The sequence below is a fragment of the Tenrec ecaudatus genome, chromosome X, assembly GCF_050624435.1.
Source record: "Tenrec ecaudatus isolate mTenEca1 chromosome X, mTenEca1.hap1, whole genome shotgun sequence".
In the NCBI taxonomy this organism is placed as follows: domain Eukaryota; kingdom Metazoa; phylum Chordata; class Mammalia; order Afrosoricida; family Tenrecidae; genus Tenrec; species Tenrec ecaudatus.
Window position 1 is genome coordinate 46,854,700 of NC_134548.1, and position 25,795 is coordinate 46,880,494.

At 37.3% G+C, this 25,795-nt stretch overlaps 1 protein-coding gene across 8 annotated transcripts in view; it reads right to left on the reverse strand.

Annotated features, from left to right (window-relative positions):
* The window catches only part of CASK (calcium/calmodulin dependent serine protein kinase), a 450,866-nt gene that overhangs the window by 305,671 nt on the left and 119,400 nt on the right, over nucleotides 1-25,795 (reverse strand). For 4 of the 8 annotated variants that reach the window (XM_075539425.1, XM_075539421.1, XM_075539419.1 and 1 more), the window contains exon 2: nucleotides 21,323-21,453. In XM_075539425.1, coding sequence (XP_075395540.1) covers nucleotides 21,323-21,453 — 131 coding nt within the window. The remainder of the gene's footprint in view (nucleotides 1-21,322; nucleotides 21,454-25,795) is intronic. The other 4 variants (XM_075539427.1, XM_075539426.1, XM_075539420.1 and 1 more) reach the window with 1 other exon arrangement.

Sequence of the window (25,795 nt, forward strand, 5' to 3'; positions counted from 1 at the left end):
TTAAGCTAGTTATGGCATAGAGTGAAAAATAAAGACATTTAAATGTTTTTCTTTATTTCAGAATCAAATATTTTACTGAAGATTGGTTGGGAGGGTGCATGCTAGGAGTACAGTATTTTTTTAAGTGGGAATGATGTACACACATTTAAAATTTTATTATGCTTTTATAGTGAATATATACAGCAAAACATTCACTAATTCAATAGTTTTACATGTACAAATTAGTGACAATGATAATATTCTTTAAAAAATGAAATTTAGGCATGTTGATTTCAGGGACTGCATTCACTGTATTTCATTTCGTGAAAATTTTACATTTATACCCACCTACGCTAATGAAATCAAAGTAGCTTTATGCTCAGCTCTGTGAATTTATCTACATGAGAATTAACTTTTTTAAATTAATTTTGCTGTTGCTGAGAATATATACAGCAAAAAATACAGCAACGCATTTGTACACGTACAAGCCAGTGACAAAGGTTGCATTCTTTGAGTTGTACCATCACTCTCATCCGCCTTCTCCGAGTTGATTGCCCACCATTGACATAAATTCACTGCCTTTTAAGGTTCCAGTCTAATCGTTTGAGCTACTGTTGCCATCCTTAAGCCATATATTAAGATCCAATAGTACAAGAGCATAATACTCAAGGCAGACATTCTTTAATAGTTAAGCTAAACTATCTGCAGTGAAGTAAAATTACTTGATAAGGCTATTTCATCAATAGTTGTAGCTCTCACAAATGACTGGGTGGGAGCATGGAAATAAAGTGTAGCGGAGGCTAATTAGGAGAGTGGTCGGGTTTTGCCATTCCACTGGGTAGAAAGCAAACCATCTCAAAGGTAGAAATGGGGAATCTCACAACCATCAAGGAAGCATAGCCACAAGTGGAGCGCATTTTTCACACCCTGAGATCACTGCATGGAGACAGTGGCAGAAGAGGTCAAACCATGAGAAAGAGCTCTGGGCTTTTCCAGTCCACAGAACAGTACAACTGAGTACCTTCTAGCTTCTGGCTGGCAGTGTAGGGTGCCCTTTAGGCATTTATCAGCACTACAGGAGTTTTATAGCACTTGCCTCTGCAGGGCCAAGGCCAAGGGCTGTGTGGCTGAGAGTGAGGATCAGAGAAAGATGAACTGTAGACAAAATAAGTGTTTCATTAACACTAAGCTACTGACTTGTAACCTGTTAACTTCTCTAATAAACCCCATAATTGTGAGCATTGTCTGTGAGTTCTGTGTGGCCATTGCAACAGACTTTTAAATCCAGTAGAGAAGCAAAGAGTCATGGGAGGGACACATGAAGCCAAAATAGGAAAAACTGTTGGAGAGGGGAAACATGTCTCATAGGAATCATCCTTGGGCAGATGTGGATTTAGATTCTCCTTTTCTGCTAGTGGAGCTGGAGGAGTCCATGAGAATTTGAACTTCTGCATTCTGACCATCATTCCTTTTTTAAAAAAAAATCATTATATTGGGGGCTCGTACAACTTTTATCACGATCCATCCATCCATCCATCCATCCAGTCAAGCACATTTGTACATTTGAACTGACCATGATTCTTCTATAGAAACTGTGATCAAACAGCTTTTCTAGTCTGATGGCAAAGCAGGCTGTTGTCATGAAGGCATTTGGCCTCATATTCGTTTCCTTTTTCTATTCCTGACTCTCTTTCTTCCCCGGTTGCTTCAGCTGAATAGAGATCAATTGCTGTGCCTTGGATTGGATGCCTGATTACAAACATTTAGGGCCCCAGGCATTATGCAGTCCACTAGGAGGCAGAACAAGAGCACTGCTAAATATGTTATTAAGTCAAGTAATGGGGAGGTGCCATGAAACCATGACACTAAGCATCCAAATCAAGGAACCAAATCCCCTGAGGCAGTGGTTCTCAACCTTCCTAAGGCCACGACCCTTTCATATAGTTCCTCATGTAGTGGTGACCCCCAAACCACAAAATTATTTTCATTGTTACTTCATAACTGTCATTTTGCTACTGTGATTAATCGGGCGACCCTGTGCAAGGGTTGTTCGACCCCCCAAAGGAGTCACAACCCACAGTTGAAAACCACTGCCCTAAGGTGTTTGGTTGTACATAAGCAGCTCAGTAGATATTTTTTCTTTTAGTCATTATTGTATATATATCTATCACACAACTTTTATACATTCAACTTTTTACAGGGGTAGAACATGTTGACAGCAATTACAACAGTCAATTGTGTGACATTAATTACCCGTAATGAATGCAATAGTTTCACCATAATCAACATTTAACTTTCTTCTTCCCTCCCACCCTTAGTAGCCACTATGCATTTTATTTTCCATAATTTGCCTCTTACTCTTTATATAAGTGAGGCTATGTAGCATTTGTACTTTTGTAATGGATTTATTTTACTGAGCTTCATGTCCTTATGTTCTATCCACACTGTAGCATGTATTAAGCTGCATTTTTTCTTACTGGCTGAACGGTATTCCATTTTATGTATGCACGTAACACTTTTTTGTTTATCCACTCATCTGTTGGGGGGAAGTTACATTTTTTCTATCTTTTGTCCACTGTGAATAGTGTTATCAACATTGGCGTACATGTCTCTGCTTTTAAGTCTCTGGGAGATATACCTTGGAGTGTAATTGCTGAGTCACCTGGTACTTGTACTGACCATTTAAAAAATTGTTTTATTAGGGGCTCATATAACTCTTATCACAATCCATACATACATCAATTGTATAAAGCACATTTGTATATTCATTGCCCTCATCATTCTCAAAATATTTGCTCTCCACTTAAGCCCCTGGCATCAGCTCCTCAGTTTTTTCCCCTCCCTCCTCCCTCCCTCATAAACCCTGTATTGATCATTTTTTTGAGAAATCACTACATTGTTTTCCACAAAGGCTGTGCCACGTTGCATTCTTATCAGTGAGGAATACATGTTCTATCTTCCCAACAACCTGGCTAATAATTGCTTGTTTCTTTTATCTTCTATCAATCTTAGTCATCCTAATGGGAGTCTTTTAACTTGTACCCCCCACCTTTTCCTGTGTGTGTTGGCGGTTAGAATATCTCCTTTGGTGAACCATCTACTCAAGACCTTTCCCATTTGGGGGACTGAGTTATTTGCCACTTTGTTGTTAAGTTGTTGAAGTTCAATGTATATTTTGGATATTAAAACATTACCTGATTTACAGTTCTCCAAGTTTCTCACACTCTGTAGGCTGACTTGCACTTTTTGGATAAAGTTCTTTGATGAACAAAGGAATTTATTTTTATGAGCTTCCACTTATCTATTTTTGTCTTTTGTCGTTAGTACTTTTATTATTATACCAGGTAAGACTAAAAACTAGGCTGAAGAGTTTTTTCTTCAAGAATTTTACAGTTTCAGCTTCACATTTAGGTAATTTCTTTAGAATGAATTTTTGTATATGGTGTAAGACATAAACCCTGGTTGATTCTTCTGCATGCCAAAATCCTGTTTAGTCAGCAATTATAGGCTCTTTTTATAAATTTTTATAATACTGAAAAAAATGAAAATATGTGTTACTGGGTTTGGGGGCTCAGGATCATAGTCTTGGGAGACACTTAAGGTCAACTGGCATTATATAATCCACAAAGACAATATTCTACATCCTACTTTGGTGAGAAGCAACTAGAGGCTTAAAAGCTTGTGAGCTGTGATCTAAGGTCTCTTCCTATCTGGAGGGAAGAAGAGCGAAGAAAATTGAAGCTGCATGGAAATAATTAGTCCAGTATACTAACAGACTATGTGAACATAAGTCTCCATTACCCTGAGACCAAAAGAACTAGATGGGGCCAGGCGACCACTCCCAACTGCTCTAAAAGGGATCACATTAAGGGATCCTGCATAGAGTGGGAGCAAAACGTAGAACAAAACTCAAAAGACCAGGCTTACTGGCCAGATAGACTGCTAGAATGCCTGAGACTACGGCCCTTCCTTTCAAGTCTGGCAATGAATTTACTTTATTACTCAATATTCAGCCAAACAATCAGTAGGTCTGTAAGAGGAACAATAGCACTACAAGTTATGCACATCTTAGAATCAAGGGCAAAGTTAAGAAAAGTTAGGAGGTTTGACAAGTTGTATAACATATTGAATGAAAATGAGAATCTAATGTGTGTGTGTGTGTGTGTGTGTGTGTAATGTAAAACTGCTGTCCTGCTGTAAACCATGAGCCAATTCACAATAAAGTTTTGAAAAAGTGTGTGTTAAAGGAGAAGTCCATATGACATTAATACCTATTAACAACACATCATAAAATGAGAGCCAGACACTTTGTATCTCCTGATGGGAATACAGACTATCACATCTGAAGTATAGTTGCAGGAGATGGAAGAAAACGAGTTAATGTAGAAGAAAATTGGAGATAGCAGAGCAAAACTCAAAAGTACAGATACTTAATCGCATTTAATCTTTACATCTAATTTTTAAAAATCCCTTTTAAAATCATTTTATTGGGGGCTCATACAAAGCTTATCACAATCAATACATACATCAACTGTGTCAAGCATATTTGTACATTCATTGCCCTCATCATTCTCAAAATATTTTCTCTCCACTTAAGCCTTTGGTATCAGCTCCTCATTTTCCCCCATCTCGCCCCACTTACCCCTTCCTCAGGAACCCTTGATAATTTATAAATTATTATTATTTTGTCATGTCTTACACTATTCAATGTCTCCCTTCACCTACTTTTCTGTTGTCCATCCCCAGCGGAGCGGAGGAGGTTATATGTAGATCCTTGTTATTGGTTCCCTCTTTCTATCCCAACTTCCTTCCACCCTCCAGGTATCGCCACTCTCACTACTAGTCCTGAAGGGATCATCAGTCCTGGATTTCCTGTTTCCAGTTCCTTTCTGTACCAGTGTACATCCTCTGGTCTAGCCGAATTTGTAAGATAGAATTGGGATCATGATAGTTGGGGGAGGAAGCATTTAAGAATTAGAGGAAAGTTGTAAATTTCATTGTTGCTACACTGCACCCTGACTGGCTCATCTCTTCCATGCGACACTTCTGTAAGGGGGTGCAAGTCATTACCTAAAGATGGGCTTTGGGTCTCCACTCACCTTCATTTACAATGATATGTTTTTTTGTTCTTTGATGCCTGATACCTGATCCCTTTGACACCTTGTGGTCACACAGGCTGGTGTTCTTCTTCCATGTGGGCTTTGTTGCTTCTGAGCTAGATGGCCACTTGTTTATCTTTAAGCCTTTAAGACCCCTGACGCTATATCTTTTGATAGCCGGGCACCATCAACTTTCTTCACATTTGCTTATGCACACATTTGACTTCAGCGATCATATTGGGAAGGTGGGCACACAATATGATTTTTTTGTTCTTTGATCATCTTATTGGGGGCTTGTACAACTCTTAACACATATCCATTGTCTCAAGCACATTTGTACATTTGTTGCCCTCATCATTCTCACAAGCACATCCTTTTTATGAACCAGAAAAATGAGTTATTAATAAACCCATTTTTAAAGAGAAGCAAAAGGGAATCAATGAACAATTGTCATTACTTTTTGTTGTAGCTGTTTTTACAGTTGGATAGTGTTATCCCATTAAAGTTTAATTTGCATTTTTAGATTGTATAATGATAGCAGAACTTGTTTGCCTCTTATATAAACCTTTGGGGTTAGGGATTTCTGCTTGTGTCCTTTACTAACTGTTGAATTGGATTTTTGCTTGCTTGCTTGTTTTTATTGCTGAAATTTGAAAGTTTGCTTTCGTTATATGAAGAGCCTTATGGGTATAGTAGGTAATTTGTTGGGCTGCTAACTGCAGGTCAATAGTTTGAAACCACCAAGTGCTGCTCCTCAGCAGAAAGATGAGGCTTTCTACTCCCTTAGAGGATCACATTCTCAAATTCACAAGGGCAGTTCTACCCTGTCCTATTGGTTCACTATGATCAGAATTGATTAGATAGCTATGGGTGTGTTTTTTTTGTTCTCTATTTTTTTAAAAACTGTTTTATTGGCATATAATTCATAAATCATATAATTCAAAAGTTCAATCATATTAAGATGAGTTGTAAAATCATTAGCATAATTAATTGTAGAGTTCTTTACATATTCTACTATGGGTTCTTTGTCAGATAGTGACACAAATATTTTACCCTCATCTGTACCTTGTTTTTTCACTTTAAACAGAGCAAAAACATTAAATTTTGATTAAGTCTAATTTATAAACTATTCATCTATGTATTACATATTAGGTGCCATTTCTCAGAACTCTGCAGGCAGCCCTACCTTCCAATAATTTCCTGCTACATTCTTTCAAAAATTGTATGATACTATATTTTATGATAAATTTTGAGTTAAATTCTGTATGAGAAGTGAGACTTAAGTCCAAGTGTAATTTTTTATGTTCCAAAGACTATCTTTTCAGTGGGGGAGGTGGGAGGGAAAAATGAGGAGCTGATACCAAGAGCTCAGATAGAAAGTAAATGTTGAGAAAATGATGATGGCAACAAATATATAAATATGCTTGAAACAACTGATGTATGGAATGTTACAAGAACTGTAAGAGTCCCCAAGTAAAATGATTTTTTTAAAAGACTATCATTTCTTCGCTGAAGTGTTTTTAGATCTTTGTCAAAATTGAGTTGCTTGTATTTATAAGGGGCGATTTCTAGGTTTTCTAATGTGTTCTATTGATACATATGTCTATCCTTCCACCAAGACCACACTATTAATTTGTGGTTATAAACTAAGCCTTAAAATAGAATGAGTTTTTTTCCACTTTTTGAAATCATCTTTGCCCGCCCATACATATTTGAAGATAACTTTATCTACATTAACATACATATACACACATTGCTAGAATTTTAATTGCATTTGTGTCAAACTTATAGATCAAGTGGGGAAGAGCTGCTATCTTTACTATGCTGTGCCTTCCAAATAATGAATACAGCACATCTCTTATTAATTTAGAGCTTTGATTTTTTTCATCAGATTAAAAAAATTTTATCATATGAATCTTGTGAGAGTGATCTTGGATTTACGAGCGAAAGTAAAAAAATATTGTTATTAGGGCTCTAGTTTTTACACACATTTAAACATGTCCCTGCAATTAGTGAATGGCCAAAAACAAGTTCTCTCAATAATACACTTTTATTAGTTTCATTAGGACACCCATTTAAAAAGAACTATTTTTTGTTCCAGGCAGGGGAAGTGGGTAGGGGTGGGAGAGAACATTTTTGAGGTCAGGGATAACATCAAATTTTAACAAAATTAAAATGAACATCTTCTGAAATAACTGAAGCTTTGCAACAAGTTAATAGACATGCTGCCTCATATAAAACAACTGTTTTCAGATGGATCAAATGATTTAAGGAATGTGGAGACGACCTGGAAGATGAGCCCAGAGAGGGAAGAAAGCCAATCTCAACGAATGAAGAAACTGGATCTAAAGCCCAGAAACTGGTGACGAACTGTGCACTCTTTGATTTGCACCATATCAAAACAACAATGTTCCTTTAAACATTCTTTGAGTTTGGGGATCAAAAGGAAGTCTGAAGGGGCAACACCAGGGCTGTAAGGTGGATGGGGTATGATTTCCCAATGAAATTCTCATGGGACAGCCCTTTGCTACCCTTAAAGAATGAGCAGGTGCATCGTATGATGGGGAAAATTTCCTCAGCCCAACTTTCCTGGCCTTTTCCTCACCACTGCAGATTTCAATTTTCTTAAAACTTCTTTCTCCTATACCCTCCCTGATTATCCTAAGTCCTTTGAGAAAATCTATCAAGATTATCCCTTTGGAATCCCACAAAGTAGTCAGCATAACCTTCTAAGTTGATCTCTGTCTTGAATCGAAGTGGCCCTGCAAATGCCCTCAGCAGCCACTGTTATAACTGGCGATTGCTCTCTGAATAATATTGCTAAATCTAATATTTCTTCCATAAATCATCTTCGTACAATGCATTTTGCACTCATCTAGTCGAAAGCTTGCTGATGTCAAGATGTTTACCTAAAATTCCAAACCACACGAGTTCCCAACTTCAGTAGCTATAGTATTGATGGTAATTCTACAATACTTCTATAAACATTTTTATGTGGAATATATGTTTTCATTTCTTTTGGGTATACACATAAGAGTGAAACTGCTGCATCAAATGGTAGCTCTGTGTCAGTTTATGAGAAACTATAAGACTTTTTATAAGCTGCTGGATTTGATTTGTTAATATTTCTCTGAGGATACTTATGATTTTATTAAAACAGGACATTGGTCTGCAGCTTTCATTTCTTGTGATTGCTTTTGTGTGATTTTGGTATCAAGCTAATAGAACAACTCATAGTGTAAGTTAGAAAGTGTTCCCTCTTCTCCATCTTTGGGTAGGAGTATGTAACTGATTGGTATGTATTGGAGTATATATCCAATCATTTTACTTGTTGTAGGTTTATTGAAAACTTCTATTTTTCCTAGGGCAAATTTCAATACGTGGCCACATCTTAGGACGTAGAACCATTTCATCTAAGTTATCTACATTATTGACATAGAATTATTCACAGTATCATCTTACCATTTTTATTTCTGTAAGGTCAGTTATTCCATCCATGGTCAGAGAGTCGATAATAATCCCTATTCATCCCCTATGTTAATAATTTGAACTCTCTTCTTATCTTGGTTGGTCTAAAGGCAGCTCAATTTTCTTAGTTTCTTTTCAAATAAGCAAGTTATAGTTTGTTTTTTTCTATAATATTTTATTCCTTACTTTATTATCAACTCTAATCTTTATTACTTTCTTCTGCTGCTGCATGCTTTCAATTTAGTTTACTCTTTTTAAAATCTAGTTTCTTAAAGTAGGTTAGGTAATTGATTTAGGTTCTTAAAAAAAGATAAACATTTAAGTGAACAAATTCCCCTCTAATAACAGCTTTTGCTGCAATGTATACATTTGAGTATATTGTATTCTTGTTTTTAATTTCTCAAATTGTTTCCTAATTTCCCTTGTGTTATTAGTGTATTGATTTCCATACACTTGGGTAATTAAAGAAAATAGTGCTACAAAATAACAGAAACCTTTATTAAACAAGCACACCAAAATGTGAAGTAATTGCTTCAACACATCCTCCATCTAGGTCTATGTACTTCTGACACCAGTGTTTCTACCTCTCTTGATGGTACTCCACAGGTTTCTGAAATCTGTTCATTTTTCTTCTTTTTTTTTTTTTTTGCCTCTTTCTCAGACTGGATCATCTTAATTAACCTATTTTCAAGTTAGCTGCTAATTTCTTCTGACTCCTCAAATTTGCTGGGGAGCCCCTCTCATTAATCTTTCATTTTGGTTATTATATTTTCAACTCCACAATTACTATTCCATCCTTTAAAAGATATTATTTAAATTTTTATTTGCCAAACATCATTCTTGTAATTTCTGGTACTTCTTTGAATGAATTTAAAGTAGCTGATTTAATAGCTTCCTGAGAGGCTGGTATTTCTTTGCATGTTCACTTTTTTGGTTGGAAATTAGACCTTTTACATAATAAAATATGACAATTATAAAAATCAGTTTATCCTTATTGTTGCTGTGTAGTGCTATTCTTATTTGTTTAATGGCTTTTCTGAATAAAATTTGTACTGTTGGTATACTTCATCATGTGCAAACTTCATCTTTGCTAAAAGGACTCTGTGTGCGCCTTGTGGAATGTTTCAACACTCAGGTGGGCAGTTGACAACTCCGTCTTAATCCTGACACCTTGCTTAAAAGAAGTCTGAGCTTAAGACCTTCTCAGATATTTTCTGCGTAAACCCACACTCCTGGGCACTTACACGCCCTTAAACACATGCATGCTTAAATTTCCAAAAATATGGCGCTTTTCAAGGATAAGGTCCCTCCCTGGCTGACATGAACATATTCTATTTGACATAAAAGGCTGCTAGTGAGTGGAGACTCAAGGACCAAGTGTCGGCCAATGGAGATCCCCTCACAGAGGGGTTCAGGAGAGGAGGTGGGTCAATTAGGGTGCGAGGTAGTACCGATGAAGAACACAGCTTTCCCCCAGATCCTGGATGCTTCCTCTCCCCAACTACCATGATCCGAATTCTACCTTGCAGGGCTGGATAGGGCAGAAGTTGTACACTGGTACATATGAGGGCGGGAGGCACAGGGAATCCAGGGTGGATGATACCTTCAGGATCAAGGGTGTGAGGGGCGATGCTGGGAGAGTGGAGGGCGAGTGGGTTGGAAAGAGGGAACTGATTACAAGGATCTACATGTGACCTCCTCCCTGGGAGTGGGACGGCAGGGAAGGGGGGGAAGGGAGACTCCGGATAGGGCAAGATATGACAAAATAACGATGTATAAATTACCAAGGGCACACGAGGGAGGGGGGAGCGGGGAGGGAGGGGAAAAAAAGAGGACCTGATGCAAAGGGCTTAAGTGGAGAGCAAATGCTTTGAGAATGATTGGGGCAGGGAATGTGTGGATGTGCTTTAACAATTGATGTATGTATATGTATGGATTGTGATAAGAGTTGTAAGAGTCCCTAATAAAATGAAAAAAAAGAAAAGAGGAGAAAAAAAGAAGAAAATGATTAGGGCAAAGAATGTACAGATGTGCTTTATACAATTGATGTATGTATATGTATGGACTGTGATAAGAGTTGTATGAGCCCCTAATAAATTGTTTTTAAAAAAAGGCTGCTAGTTTGAAATTACCCAACAGTGCAACAGTGATCTGCTTCTGTAAAGGTCACAATCAAGAAAACCCTATCTGTAACACACCAGGCTTCCCTGACTCAGAATAGATTTAACAACAATAGGTGTTTGTGTTACTGTTTTAAGTTATTAACATCGCATTCCCTATTTCTTCCTTTTAACCTTTTTGATTAGTTCCTTGTTTCTTCTACCTGTTACCCACTGCTTTAGACAGCTGTGAAGTTAAAGGATTGCCTCTAATGTTTTTGACTGCTGTCCCCTCCACCTGACGTAAGGAAAAGTTCCCCCCTCTCCCCGCCACTGAACAATTCCAAGTAAGGTCAAATAAAAGCAGTTCCCTTTCTGCCCCATTAAGGTGGCTAATATGCTGTTGAGTTTTCAGTATTGAATGTAAGCTGGTTGTTTTCAATGCTACTATGCATCTGGAGACAGGATAATGAAATAAGCAAATTAAAATGTCATAGTTCACTTTTCTACAGATATCCAGTTGAAGGTTCTTAATCTGCCATTCCATCACCCCCACGACCGTATAATATAGGCCTCTTAGAATGAGATATTCTTGGGGCTTACACAAATTCAAGTTCAATCTCGACTTTTTAAGGAAAAAATATAATATTCCAAATTAAAATCCTTCACCTTTGAAGGATTTTAAATCAAACCATAAGCATTTGATTTCTTCCAGGACTCAGGTCTCTAATATTTAATTTCCCAATGCTATGCATGCCATTTCCTTCTACTTTCTCTTTAACATTTTGCCTCAATTAATTCTGATACCTATTTTTAGAATAAAAGTAAAATGTAATTACTAGTTCACCAAAGAGACATAAAGTGTATTGAGTAAATGTTCAAGATAATAATTTTAGATTTTCATTAAAGGAAGCGGAATATGTAAGTAGTAAAATACCCTCCAATCAGAAATAATACCTTTGTGTTAGTCTGGGTAGACTAGAGAAACAAATTCCTAGACACTCGTATGTGTATAAGAAAGATCTTTTTATGCAATAGCAATTGAAAAGTGAGAAAACATCCCAGCCCAGTCCAGGTTGAGTCCTTAAGTTCAATATTAGCCCACATGTCTGATAGCAATCTATAAAGTCCTCTTCAGAATCATGAAACCCATGCAATGATGCCAAATGCAGGAAGATCACAGGTCAGTGGGTACGAAGTCTTGTAGAACCAGTATGGGCAGAGGCATCTCAACGTTGGCAGGGGTCTCCATGTGGTTCCTTCAGTTCCGAGGCTCTGACTGCCATCAGACTGTCTCCATGGTGTCTCCACGTGGTTCCTCCAGCTCAGGACACTAGCATAGGTCTGTGTGTCTTATCAGCTGCAATGTCCCTCTGGGAGTGTGCCTTGTCAGAAGAGAGTCTCCAAGGTAGTGAGCAGAGAGAGAATGTGTCTCTTGCGTCCAAGGAAGAATACTGGAGTTCCCAGAATCCTCAGGAGAAGGCCATGCCCACACAGAAGCCCCATTGGCTATATTCCGATTGACAGGCTAGACCCCACCCCTACACTCTTAATCCACAAATCGACACCAGATTATATAACTACTATAACCTTACTAGATTCATCCAGTTTTCCTATAATGGGAATTTTTATTCATCTCATGTTCATAAGCAATAACTTCACATTTTCACACATGTGAAAAAGCTTTCAACCATTTGTGAATATTATTTCTATTTGGAAATCTGATAAAATGTGTGGACACTTTTTCTAGGAAAATTTATAAATACATACATAATTTTCTACATACAATATTCAGGGAGTCTTTGGAACCCTGACACCTTAAGAACACTTATTCAACCAAAAGAGTGTCAGGATTCTGGTGATTAAAAAAAAGTTCTCAATATGACTCGAGTGATTACAGCATCTTTAGTAATTAGAAAATTTGCAAAGCCCACACAGAAGAAGCACACCAGCCTGTGTAATCATGAGGTATCAACAGGATCAGGTATCAGGCATCAAAGAACAACAACAAAAACCTTATCATTATGAATGATGTGGAGTGCGGAGTACAGATCCAAAGCCCATCTGTAGGCAACTGGACATCCCCGTACAGAAGGGGAGGAGATGAGCCAGTCAGGGTGCAGTATAGCACCAATGAAACATACAACCTTCTTTTAGTGCTTTAATGTTTCTTGCCCCCCACTATCATGATCCCCATTCTACCTTACAAATCTGTTTAGACCAGAAGATGTATACTGGTACAGATCAGAGCTGGAAACACCGGGAATCCAGCACACATAAACCCCTCAGGAACAATAATCAGAGTAGCGATACTAGGAGAGGAAGGGGAAGGTGGGGGAGAGAGGGAGAACCAATCACAATGATCTACATATAACCCCTCCCCTGGGGACAGACAACAGAAAAGTAGGAGAAGGGAGACATTTGACAGTGTAAGACATGAACTAATAATAATTTACAAGTTATCAAGGGTGTGTGAATAGAGGTCTAAATAAAGGCATGTACATATATGAATATATTTATATATGAGGATAGGGAAATAGATCTATGTGAATATATTTATAGGTTTAGTATTAAGGTAGCAGATAGACATTGGGCCTCCACTCAAGTACTCCCTCAATGCAAGAATCCTTTGTTCTATTAAACTGGCATTTCATGATGCTCACCTTCCCAACACGATCGCTGAACGAGGTGCATAAACAAATGTGGTGAAGAAAGCTGATAGAGTGGGACTATCAAAAGATATAGCATCTAGGGTCTTAAAGACTTGAAGGTAAACAAGTGGCCATCTAGTTCAGAAGCAACAAAGCCCACATGGAAGAAACACACCAGCCAGTGTGATCTTGAGGTGTTGAAGGGATCAGGTACCAAGCATCAAAGAACAAAAAATCAAATCATTCTGAATGAGGAGGAGTGCAAATTGGGGACCCAAGACCCATTTGTAGGCAACTGGACATCCCCTTACAGAAGGGTCATCGGGAGGAGATGAGCTAGTCAGGGTGTGATGTAGCAATGATGAAACATACAACGTTCCTCTAGTTCCTAAATGCTTTCTCCCTACCCCACCCTACTATCATGGTCCCAATTCTACCTTAAAAATCTGGCTAGCCCAGAGGATGTACACTGGTACAGATAGGAACTGGAAACACAGAGAATTCAGGACAGATGATCCCTTCAGGACCAATGTTCAGAGTGGCAATACTGGGAGGGTGGGGTGGAAAGGGGGAACCGATTACAAAGACCCACATATAACCTCCTCCCTGAGGGATAGCAACAGTAAAGTGGGTGAAGGGAGATGTCAGACAGTGAAAAATATGACAAAATAATTATAATTTATAAATTATCAAGGGTTCATGAGGGAGGGAGAGCGGGGAGGGAGGGAAAAATGAAGAGCTAATACCAAGGGCTCAAACAGAAAGCAAATGTTTTGAGAATGGTGATGTCAAAAAGTATACAAATATGCTTGACACATGGATGGATGGATGGATGGATTTTGATGAGTTGTAAAAGCCAACAAAAAAATTTTTAAAAATCCCAACTATGCCCACGTGACCTCCAACTAATAAACAGCTACTTCACATTTATTCCAAATAAATTACTTATATGGAATTTAGTGCATATTTTTTCCTATAAAAACAATGCAACTGATCATTGTTTAGAAACATTAAGCTATAAATCTCTTAATGATAGGTTTCTATTTTATCTGTTTTTACATAATAATGACCTATCCAAATAAATAGCATATGATAGATACCTCCAGTGACCCTTTATGAAACCTATGGAACTCAGTAATAGAATTGAGTCCAAATTAACTAAGAGAGCAAGGAAAAATATTAAGGCAACACCAAAGATCAAATAAAAATACAAAGGAACAATAAAGAGAAAAGAACAAAGAATGAAAAGTTTTATGGGCCCAGCACGCTTCCGCTGCACGACTCTGCTACATGAATGAAATAGGTTTTAAATGATTTATTACTGAAGAGACAAGTTTATTAGAAGAGAATGGAAAGCTAAACACAAGTACACATAGATATTTTGATTTGAACTTATGGATATATTTCATTGTGCTAAATTAAGTTCAAAATATGTTATTTTCAACACAGGTATAGCACCAGCATTTCCTTCTAACCTTAGTAATATATGTGGTCATTTTTAGACCCTAACAACATATAAATATACTAAAAGCACAGAGGAGATCAGATGTTTTGCTTGTAGTGACTAGAAAATGGTTAAAAGAGATTGTGGGAGCAGCAATTTTCAAAGACTATTTAATAAAATATGTAATACCAATAATAATAGTAATAATATGTCTAAATTAGGATAAATTAAGCTAATGTGAACATAAGGTTTTCAGCATCTAATTCCTCTGAAGTGATCAACATGTTACTTTTTAGAAGGAAATCCAATCAATACCACAATTATTCAAATTTATGCACCAATCAGTAATGAAGAAACTGAAGAACTTTAACAGCATCTTCAGTCTGAAATTGATCAAACACGCAATCAAGATGCATGGATAATTACTGGTGATGAGAAAGCAAAAGTTGAAAACAAGCCCACCAAAGCCAAAATACGGCCTTGAGTCTATCCTACCTGAATTTCGAAAACATCTCAATAACAGATTTTCTGCACTGAACACTAATGACGGAAGACCTAAAGAGCTGTGGGATGACAAAAAATTATCATGTAAGGAAAAAGCAAAAGGTCATTAAATAAACAGGAAAGAGATTAAAGTGTATGTCAAGAGAGACTCTGAAACATGCTATTAGAGAATAACTAAAGAATAAGGAAAAATGTTGAAGTCAAAGAGTTGAATAGAAAATTTCATAGGGTAACTTGAGAAGACAAAGTAAAGTATTATAATGAAATGTGAAAAGATACAGAGTTAAAAATCAAAAAGGAAAAACACACTCCGTATATCCTGAACTAAAAGAATTGAAGAAAAAAATCCAAGTCCCATGTTTTAATATTGAAAGATTCCATGGGCAAATATTAAATGATGAAGAAATCAAGAAGATGGAAAATTGGCAGCTTATACTTGTATAATGTCTTTTTCTCAACTGTGTGTTAAATTCTAGACCACTGGCTAACTTAATGACACTATCAATAGAATTATGTTTTGCCCTAGGTAAGATGATTGATGATGTTCTCTAACATAAAATGAAAATAATGTCTTTAAGGTGAACCAGAGACAAATATAAACCATGGATATATGAATAGATCTTGTGCTTGCACATATTTTAGCCTCAATCTACGAACACAATTCTTATGACATAACCTTTCATGAAGCTCACCCTCATAAAGAGATCACTGATGATATGGGTGCTATGGAAAAGTGTGGTGACAAGATGTGCCAAAATGGCCGGTAAACACGTGGGGTGGGAGGATAAATTGCTTGGTGAGCCTCGCCTTTCTAGTTCTTGGGTCTCTTGCTTTCTGATGGGTTAGACAGGGTGTAGCTGTCTTCGCCAGTTCCATTCTCCAGCTGGCAAGGCTCACTTCCTGCTCACATCCCTGAGGAGAAGCCACATGGACCTACCCTGATGCAGCCCTGGGTGCTGGAGCAGTCCTGTGGAGACCCCTGCCAGCGCTGAGATGCTTATACGTTCACTGATTCAGCTTTCCTCCTGCAGTCGGCATCATAGTGTGTGTTTTGTGAGATGGAGGAGGACTTTGTGGATTGGTGTCGGACATATAAGTTCATGTTGGACTTGTGGGCTTTGGGCAGCACTGGGTTGGGATGTTTTCTGGTGCACACTTATCCTTTATATAAAACTCTCTCTTATACGTGAGTTTCTGTGGATTTGTTTCTCTAAAGTACCCAGACTAACACAAGAAATTAGATGGTTTCTGTTTTTTTTTAATATATTAAATGGAGGGTGAATGAGTCTATAAAGACAGTAACTGGATTAATAGTTCCTTGGGGGTATGGCAGGGGAGGTTAAGGGGAAAATGGGGAGCTAATAAGAAGTACAACAAAGAAAATATTCTAAAATCGATTATGGTAATGATTGTACAACTTTTCTTGATATGATTGAACTATTGAATTGTATGATTTCTGGCTTATGTCCCAACAAAACGATTAAAATACATACACACACATGCACACACACGAGGAGGAACCAAAAAGAAAGGAATTTTTTTCAAAACTACGTATTTAAATTTTTTTACAAAGCAACCTTGTCACCTTCAAAGTACTCCCCATGACACTTAATATATTTGTCAAATCTGCAGTTCTTGGAAACATTTTTCACACTCATCTGTTTGAGTGGTTGACAGCACCTCCCTTGTTTTTTCTTCATTTCTTCTATGTCGTCAAATCACTGTCCTTTCATGTACCTCTTCATTCATGAAACAAAAAGAACTCGCATGGAGTGAGGTCAGGTCAGTCAGGTGCATGGGGCAAGAGAAGCATGCTGATGTTTTTTGTTTTTTGCCAAAAACTGGTGCACTGAGATGGCTACGTGAACAGATGCATTGTCCTGGTGGCAAAACTAGTCCCCTGTCTGCCACAAAGCAGGCCTTTTTGTTGCACACTGTTGCACCCCTAGATAGAAAGCTTGATTAACAGTCTGACTTGGTGGAACAAACTCCAAATGCACTACTAGTCAACATTTTCATCCACTTTGGAAGTTGGCAGATGTCCAGAATGAGGTTTGTCATCAATCGGCATTTCACCTTTTTTGAAATGAGAAAACGACTTATACACTTGAGTTTTTCCCCCAGAGCACTGTCCTTGTAAGCTGTGTTCAACACAAAAACGAGGCTCAAGCAAAACTGTTTGTATGAAAATTCACTGAGACCAGAGTGTACCTTCCTAGGTGACACCACTGGGTGAATTTAACTCAGAGTGAGTTGCTGGATGCTCACGTACAGAAAACATATGTACTATGAAAGCTCCATTCTGCCCCCCCATAATTCCATTTTTTGGGGTATACTCTGGGGTACCTCCAAAAAACACAGAAAAAGCTCCACTGGGCATTTCCCCCACTAGGTGAACCTCCAGCAACTAGCTCTGAAGAGGACCATAAACCTTACAACTGGACCAACAGAAATTCATCTTGCTTGGATCCAAAATCAATGCTCATGAAAGAAACAGTTAAGAGATCAAAGGATACATTGCATTCAGTAAAACTGCTGCACAAGACTTCTTTAAAGTGTTGGGAAAGTAAGGGTGTGATTTTGAGAATTAAGGTGCCCTGATCCAAGCCATGGTGGTTTCTATCGCCTCATATACATGTGAATGTTGGGCAGTGAATAAATAAGAATGAAGAATTGATGGATTTGATCTATGGTGCTCATGAAGAATATTGAAAGTACCAAAAGACCACATAGATCTGTGTTTGAAGAAGTACAGTCACAATGCTCCTTTAGAAGCAAGAATAGCAAGACCTTGGCAGGCTGTCATGCAAGACCGGTCCCTGGAGAAGGGCATCATGTTTGGTAAAGTGTACAGTCATCAAAAAAGAAGACCCTCAAAAATACGGGCAGACAGTGGCTACAAAAATGCCCTCACACATAAGAACAATGGAGGCTGGTGCACAAACGGGCAGTGTTTGGTTCTGTTGTACATAGGTTCTTTGAGTTGGAACCCGCTCCATGGCACCTAACAACAATGTGAACATGAGCCACAGAGGGTAGAAGAAAAACAATTGGTGTGTGTATGTGTGTGGAGCTAACAGTTTGAGTCTGTTTTATTTGTGTGTATGTGTCTAACTGTATCATCATTCATCATGCTAAGGAACAAGGAAAAACTACATCTCAGTGTCATAAATATAAATGCGCATTAGTACATTTTCATTAGAGTGGTCATTGAACTCTGCTGAGAGCCAGATAAAATCCTGAGTAATATGTAGTATTCCACTGGGTAGCATTTGATAGCTATGAATTATGGCCCTCCCATAAAGGATGGACCTAAAAAGTGCAGGATTCTACCAAGTTCAAAGAGGCTTAAGAGTATGAAGGATCAATACAATGGCGTAACTTTATCTTCAGAACAAAGATTTTCAGATATTTATGTAACCAAAGCAATGCTAAAACAATAAAGTAGTGAGCTATAATTTCAGTGATACCCTTCTACAGATTACATAAAGATAAGACAAACTCCAGAACATGAACTGTATGTCAGCCTAGGTTTATGCTGTTTTGTTTTCATGTATGGAGTTTGACTCCAGGACGAGGTGAATATAAAAGGAGGTTTCATTTGGCAACCTGGGTCTGTAGTTCTCAAGATCCTTGAACCTGGAGGAAGAAATCTGTCAATAACTAATGTCAGACAACTGAGAAGGAAATTTAATTGTCTCTCTAAAGACTGTCATTAGTCTAGAAAGATTTAAGATTAAGTATAAAGATGAGGTAAATCAAACCTTTGATAATAATTTTGGGTTAAGAATGAACTATGAATTTGTTGCTTTACTAATTTATAAAACACTTAGCCTATATACTACAACATAGGTAATTAAGTAATTAAGACTTGTGATTTTTAAGACTTTCAAGCTGAAATCTTACTAAGTTTATAGACAGTAAATGAACACTTGCTAAGTATCACACTAGGCCTTGCATTTTAAATCACCTTATATGCATATGAAAACTGGACAACTTGAATCAGGAAGATGGAAAAAGAAATGATGCCTTTGAATCATGGTGTTGGCAAAGGATATTGAATATACCCATGAACTACCCAAAGAGAAGACTAATTTGTCTTGAAAAAAAGTACAGCCAGAATGCTCCTTAGAAGACTTCATCTCACATACTTTGGATATGTTATCAAGGGGGGCTAGTCCCATAGGAATATTATGCTTGGTAAAACACAGGATCAGTGCAGAAGAGGAAGACCATCAATGAGATGGGTTGACACAGTGGCTGCAGCCGTGGGCATATACTACATATAGCAAGAATTGTGAGGGGGACATAGGTTGGGGCAGTGGCTTTCTCTGCTGTACCGAGGGTTGCTCTAAGTTGGAACTGACTCAATGGTACCTAACAGCAACAACCACCACAACAAAGATGCAACACGTATGTATGTTGAATAAACAAAGCTTACATAAAATTAAGTACTTGGGAAGATTCCTTGTATTGTAAAGACAAGTGAGGTAGACAAAATACAGAATATGAAACACAAACACAGGTAAAAGGTTTTAATAGCATATAGAATTTAGTTGTATAGTCTGCTTAATAATAAATTTTGCTAAATTTATAACATAATTTGTACTAAATAACAGGCATTCTGAAAATATGAAAACATAAGAATTTAAAAATCTCTAAATCTTACTGTAACACTAAAGAACTAATTAGATTAAAGAGAATCAGTAATTCTTTGAGAGCAGCAGTAGATTTCGCCCTAGGATTGGGCTGGTGATTTTGAAATGCTGGCCTGTGGTTAGCAGACCAATGTGTAAGCACTATACCACCCAAAAGAGAAAATCACACTCTGCCATCAAGTTGATACCAACTGAAAATGAGTGCTATGAGTTGAAAGCTCAGTCTCTCTCACACGGGACAACTAGTGGTTTAGAACTGCTGATCTTGCAGTTAGAAGCTCAAAGGGTAACCAATAAACTACCAGGGCTCCCGTAATCAGTAAATGGATATTAACAATTCAAAAGGACACAAAATATTTTAAGGTAATAATTCTGAAGGGGAAAAAAATCAGGAAGGGCAGAATTAAGAACTCACAGTATGTGAGATTTCACATAAATAAATCCACTGCCACTGAGTCAATTCCAACTCCTACTTACTCTATTAGACAAAATAGAACTGCTTTTTTAAGCATATTTGAGACTATAAGTCTTTACAAAAGCAGACAACCTCATCTTTCTTCCATTGAGCAGCTGGTGGGTTTGAACAGCTGACCTTGTGATTAGTAGCCCAATGCTTAACCCAGGGTGGCACCAGGGATCCTTAAAGTAAGATAACTGGATCAATAAGCTACTCTGCCTTAGATTTTCCCACATAATCCACCAAAACTGCATTGCTCTTTGGATTACAGAAGAAAGGACTAAAGAAAAATATAGTTTTTACTGGACTGTGAAAAGTCTAAAAGCAAAAGATAGGCTAATATGCAAAGTTTATATAATAATAACAGTGCCATTTCAAACATGATCCTATTTGAATAATGATTTTGAAAAAACTATAAAAATTAACTAACTTCAACGCACATATATAGTTTACAAACATTTATAAAGAGAAGTACAACAAAATATTAACTTTTTCAGCTCCAACAATACTGACCTTCCAAATTATTACACGTATACTATATTTGAAATGAGACAAACACAATATCTGAATGTTTTAGTTCTATTAGATCAGAATCCTCGGTATTAAGTTATGTTCTAGCTTTCCTCTGAATCTGCAATTATATTTTTGCCGGTTTCCCCTCTCTCCCTTCCCATGTCTCACACAATAGGGCTCAAAATGAAGCCCTGAAAAATATGTCCCCAGAATTTACTTTCTTCCTAGTTAAAATATTCCATTGCAAGCCTAGACGATTTTATAACTGAACAATCACTGTAGCTCTATACTAAATATTATGTTCTAAAATTCTGACAAACTCAAATGGAGATTAAACTGTCTCCACCCACTTCCACTATATCATACCCTCTGTTTCCCCACCCCCAAATGAAGGTTAGGTTGATAAATGGATTTTGGAGGTGGAATAAAGCCAGACATCAAATAACTTACTTGAAATCCATCTCTTACCTTCTGTACTTAACCCTGGACTTGATGTGAACTTGGCTACATCGACAATTTTTACAGCAAATTGTTGCCCAGTTTCTCTGTTGATACATCTTCGCACAACACTGAAGGGACCCCTGGAAAAAAATACAAATCTATTTTAATTCATGGATTTTAAAAAAGTTCTTATTTCCTCTCAACATCTTATTGGTGTTTCCTTGTTTATTAACCATACAACATGAGTACTAAGTTATTTTATCTCTTTCATCAGAGGAAAAATGGTTTTCAACAATTTAATGTAATTTTGAATATACTTTTCTATAATTCATAATTTTAAAATAGAAGTAGAACAAATTTTGTAATAGGATATAATGTTTAACATCCTACATTGTATTTTTTATTTTCAAGGCAAACAATCTTTGTAATATTCTATAGAGATCAACATCTAAATATAAGTGAAATCCAATGTATTGCTTTTTTTTAACCGGAGCTTAAATTATTCTTGACATATTTTCATCTTACCCACCACTCATGTAATCTTTCCAAGCCCTAAATTGTATATCTCAAATATCTCTTAGTTGTGTCTATTTTGCTCTCTCCATGTCCCATACCCTACTCTAAGGTACCACCAACCTCTACTAAGATTATTGAAGAACTGGTTTCCCTTCACTCATTCTTATAGAGGCCTTTTATTATATTATGTTCCTACTAGCACCCCAAAACAGACATGGTATGTGGAATACACACATAATTTCTATGTAAAACAAGAAAGGAATTTATAATCTTAGCAAAAGCCTGGAACATGGAGGGACCTCATAAGGATACTTTGGTCACTAATAATCTTTCCAATCCCTCCTAGTATTGTTCCTTTGTCTACACTCTGCCTCCTTTTTCCTCCTTTCAATTCCTTGACCACTTATTTCAGGACCAATATATATATTGTTTCCACTGCCTGAAATGCTACTCATCCTTCAGGTTCCAGTTCCATTGTCATGTCCTCAGGGAAGTTTGCTCTGACACCTGTAAAACAAGTCCATTCGAACTCATAGCAACCCTGCAGTGCAGGGTGGAACTGCCCCTGTGGGTTTCTGAGACTGTAACTCTTGATAGGAGTAGAGAGCCAATTCTATGCTATAACACTACCACATACCTCTCCTTTATCCACAACCCTCTCACAGTATATGTAATTTGTACATTTTTATAAGTAGTATGGATTATTTAACATCTACATCCACCAAAAGACTATACTGAGCTCCGTGTTAGGTCAGTTTTCCTCTCCACTTATATCCTCAAAATTGAACACTAATCCTGACACAAAGAAGGCACTCAAATATTTGTTAGAGGGGTAAAAGGACAGAGCAGTAAAAGTTAGAGTTGTAGTAGATGTAGGAGAGGGAAAAGGGGTTGACTTTAAAGTTACTTCTTAGATAGCTTTAGGAAACCCAACCAAATTCTGAATCAAACCTGAAATAAAAGAGTTTATATTTTAAAAACAGAAGCAAAATATAGAAAGGTTAGTGGCAGGGGAGAAGGGGCTAGTGCCAGGAGGAAGTTGTTCGACAAGATGGACTGACACAATGACTGCGTCAATGGCCTCAAACGCAGAACAACTGTGAGGATGGCACAGGACCAGGCAGTGTTTCATTTTGATGGACCCAGGATCACTATGAGTTGGAACTGACTCACTGGCACCTAAAAACAAGTTCAGCAAATAATAGTAATGTAGAAGATAGAGAAATTAAAATTGTTCTAAATTGCCACAGGTGAAGACATAATTTCTACCAGCAGAACCAATGGTTCAACCATTTCGTTAACAGTGCTCTACCCAATCTAGATGGATAGTTCTCAATACTGGCCAAACAACTGAATCAACTGGAGTAATAAAAAAAATTAGTGTCCAGACCCAGGCATTAAACACACAAACATATACGCTATCCCGTGTGGTTAAAAACTATTAAGAGATGTCTGCATGTTTCAACTGATATAATACAAATGTAAAATAGTTTATTTAAAGGCCAATATGATTTAATTCATTAAATACACATATGTGCCTATATGATTATTTGTGAGTGTGTATGTGTGTGCGTATGCTGTTTGTCCTACCTTAGTGAAGGAAAACAATTTTCTTTTGGCCTTTAGAAGTATTTGAAAAGACTAAACCACAGCTGGAGAATTGTATTCAATTAGTAGAAAGAGAATTTTTTCCCTTTAAACTTAGAACACTTGTGATACAACTTACATTACAGTTTGTCTATTTTTCACTGAGTGGGAAGCAAATGAGTATAGTCTACCCCCATCTTAACATTCCTCTAAGATCATATGAATGAGTTGATTTCACCATGACATCATTTTCTTGTTAATTATACCACAGCTTCAAGTCTCTCTACAAGCAACCTACCAGAGCTAAACTGGAAGGAAAGGGAATGATAATGTATCTTTCAGAATTCTACAGGAAAAGAGTTTTGTTTAAAAAAATCTTTCCTGTACCTCACATGATTCTTTGAATGTGATCATCTTTTCTTGATTTTTTTATAATAGTGATCTCATACAATATTTGTCCTTTTTGATAGAATTAGTTCACTCATCACAATGTCCTTCTAGGCTATGAGGTGTCTCACAGATTCCTTGTTATTCTTTCACTTTGTGTAGTAGTCTATTGTGTGCCATAGTTGGTTTATCCATTATTCCTCTGCTGGACATTTAGCTTCATTCCATCCTTTTTGCTATTATGAATAGTGCTATGATGAATGTATCTATTTCTGTTGCAGCTCTTATTTCTCTAGAATATATACCAAAATTTTAATTATTGAATGTAAAACTGATGACATGCTCTGTAAACCTTCACTTAATTCATAATAAAAAGTTTTTAAAAAGTGAGCAAAACAGCATATATGGCTTGTTTTTATTCTTTTGTGAAATCCTTTGATGAACATAAGGGCCAAACTTTTAGGAAATTGAAGACACTGTTATGTTAGTCTTCTGTTGTTCGTACAGTTTCATTTGTTTGATAGTATATTTATGTCATGTATTAAGGCCCATTACAATTGTCCCTATTTTTTCATTGCTGATCTGTATAGTTCTAGGTTTGTGATCCATCTTGAGTTCATTTTGTATGCATGTTGTAAGATATGGGTAGTTTCATTTTTCAGCACCATTTGTTAGACATTTCTCCCCCATTTAATGAGTTTCAGCTCTTTGTCAAAGATCAGCTGACCATAGGTGGATAGATTTACTCCTGAGTTCTCAATTCTGTCCCATTGTTCTTTGTGCTTCATTGTTTTAATACCATGCTGTTTTAATGACTTTGGCTTGTGTAGGTTTTGCAATCAGGAAGTGTGAGGCTTCTCTTTTGTTCTTTAGTAGTGTGCTTTACGTATCCATGGTCTTTTTTCTTTCCATGGAAAAGTGTGATTAGTTTTTTATCTCAGAAACAGGATCTTTTTACTAATCACTCATAAGTATTCAAACATTTCCTTTGTGAGATAACAACGTAACATAAAGTGAGGCAGGACTCTCACACAAAGGTTTTTATGCTCAGTCTGGACGTTTTACTTGTTATTACTTACCCCAACAATGGCAAGCAATTTCAGAAAATGCTGAATGCAATTGGGTTTTGCCCACACACAAACCCTTGGGACTCTATTTATATATACATTTGTGTTGTTGTTAAGGTGCTGTTCAGTTGGTTTCAACTCATAGTGACTATCTACAAAACAATGAACACTTCTATGTGGGCTTTGATGCTTTCCAGCTAGATGGCCGCTTGTTTATCCTCAAGCCTTTAAGACCCCAGATGCAATATCTTTGGCTAGCCGGCACCGTCAGCTTTCTTCACCACATTTGCTTATGCACACATTTTTCTTCAGCAATCGTGTTGGGAAGGTGTGCATCCTGGAATGCCAATTTAATAGAACAACGTGTTCTTGCATGGAGTAAGTGCTTGAGTGGAGACCTCATGTCCATCTGCGGCCTTAATGCTAAACCTAAACCTATAAATATATGCACATAGATCTGTTTCCCCACACTCTTATATAAATATATTTACATATGTACATTCTACTCTTTAGACCTCTATAAATACCTTTTGTTGGTGTAGAAGGGACCAGTTATCAGACATCAAAGAACTAAAAATGATATCAGTGGGTGCCTACCTTCCTGATATGATCACTGAAGACAAACGTGTGCATAAGCAAATTTGGTGAAGAAAGCTGATGGTGCTCAGCTATCAAAGGATGTAGCATCTGGGGTCTTACAAGGCTTGAAGATAGACGGGTGGCCATCTGGCTGAGAAGCATCAAAGGCCACATGGAAAAAGCACACCAGCCTGTCTGACCATGAGATGTAGAAGGGACCAGTTATCAGATATCAAAGAACTAAAAACCATATCAGTGGGTGCCCACCTTCCTGATACGATCAATGAAGACAAACGTGTGCATAAGCAAATGTGGCAAAGAAAGCTGATGGTTCCCGGCTATCAAA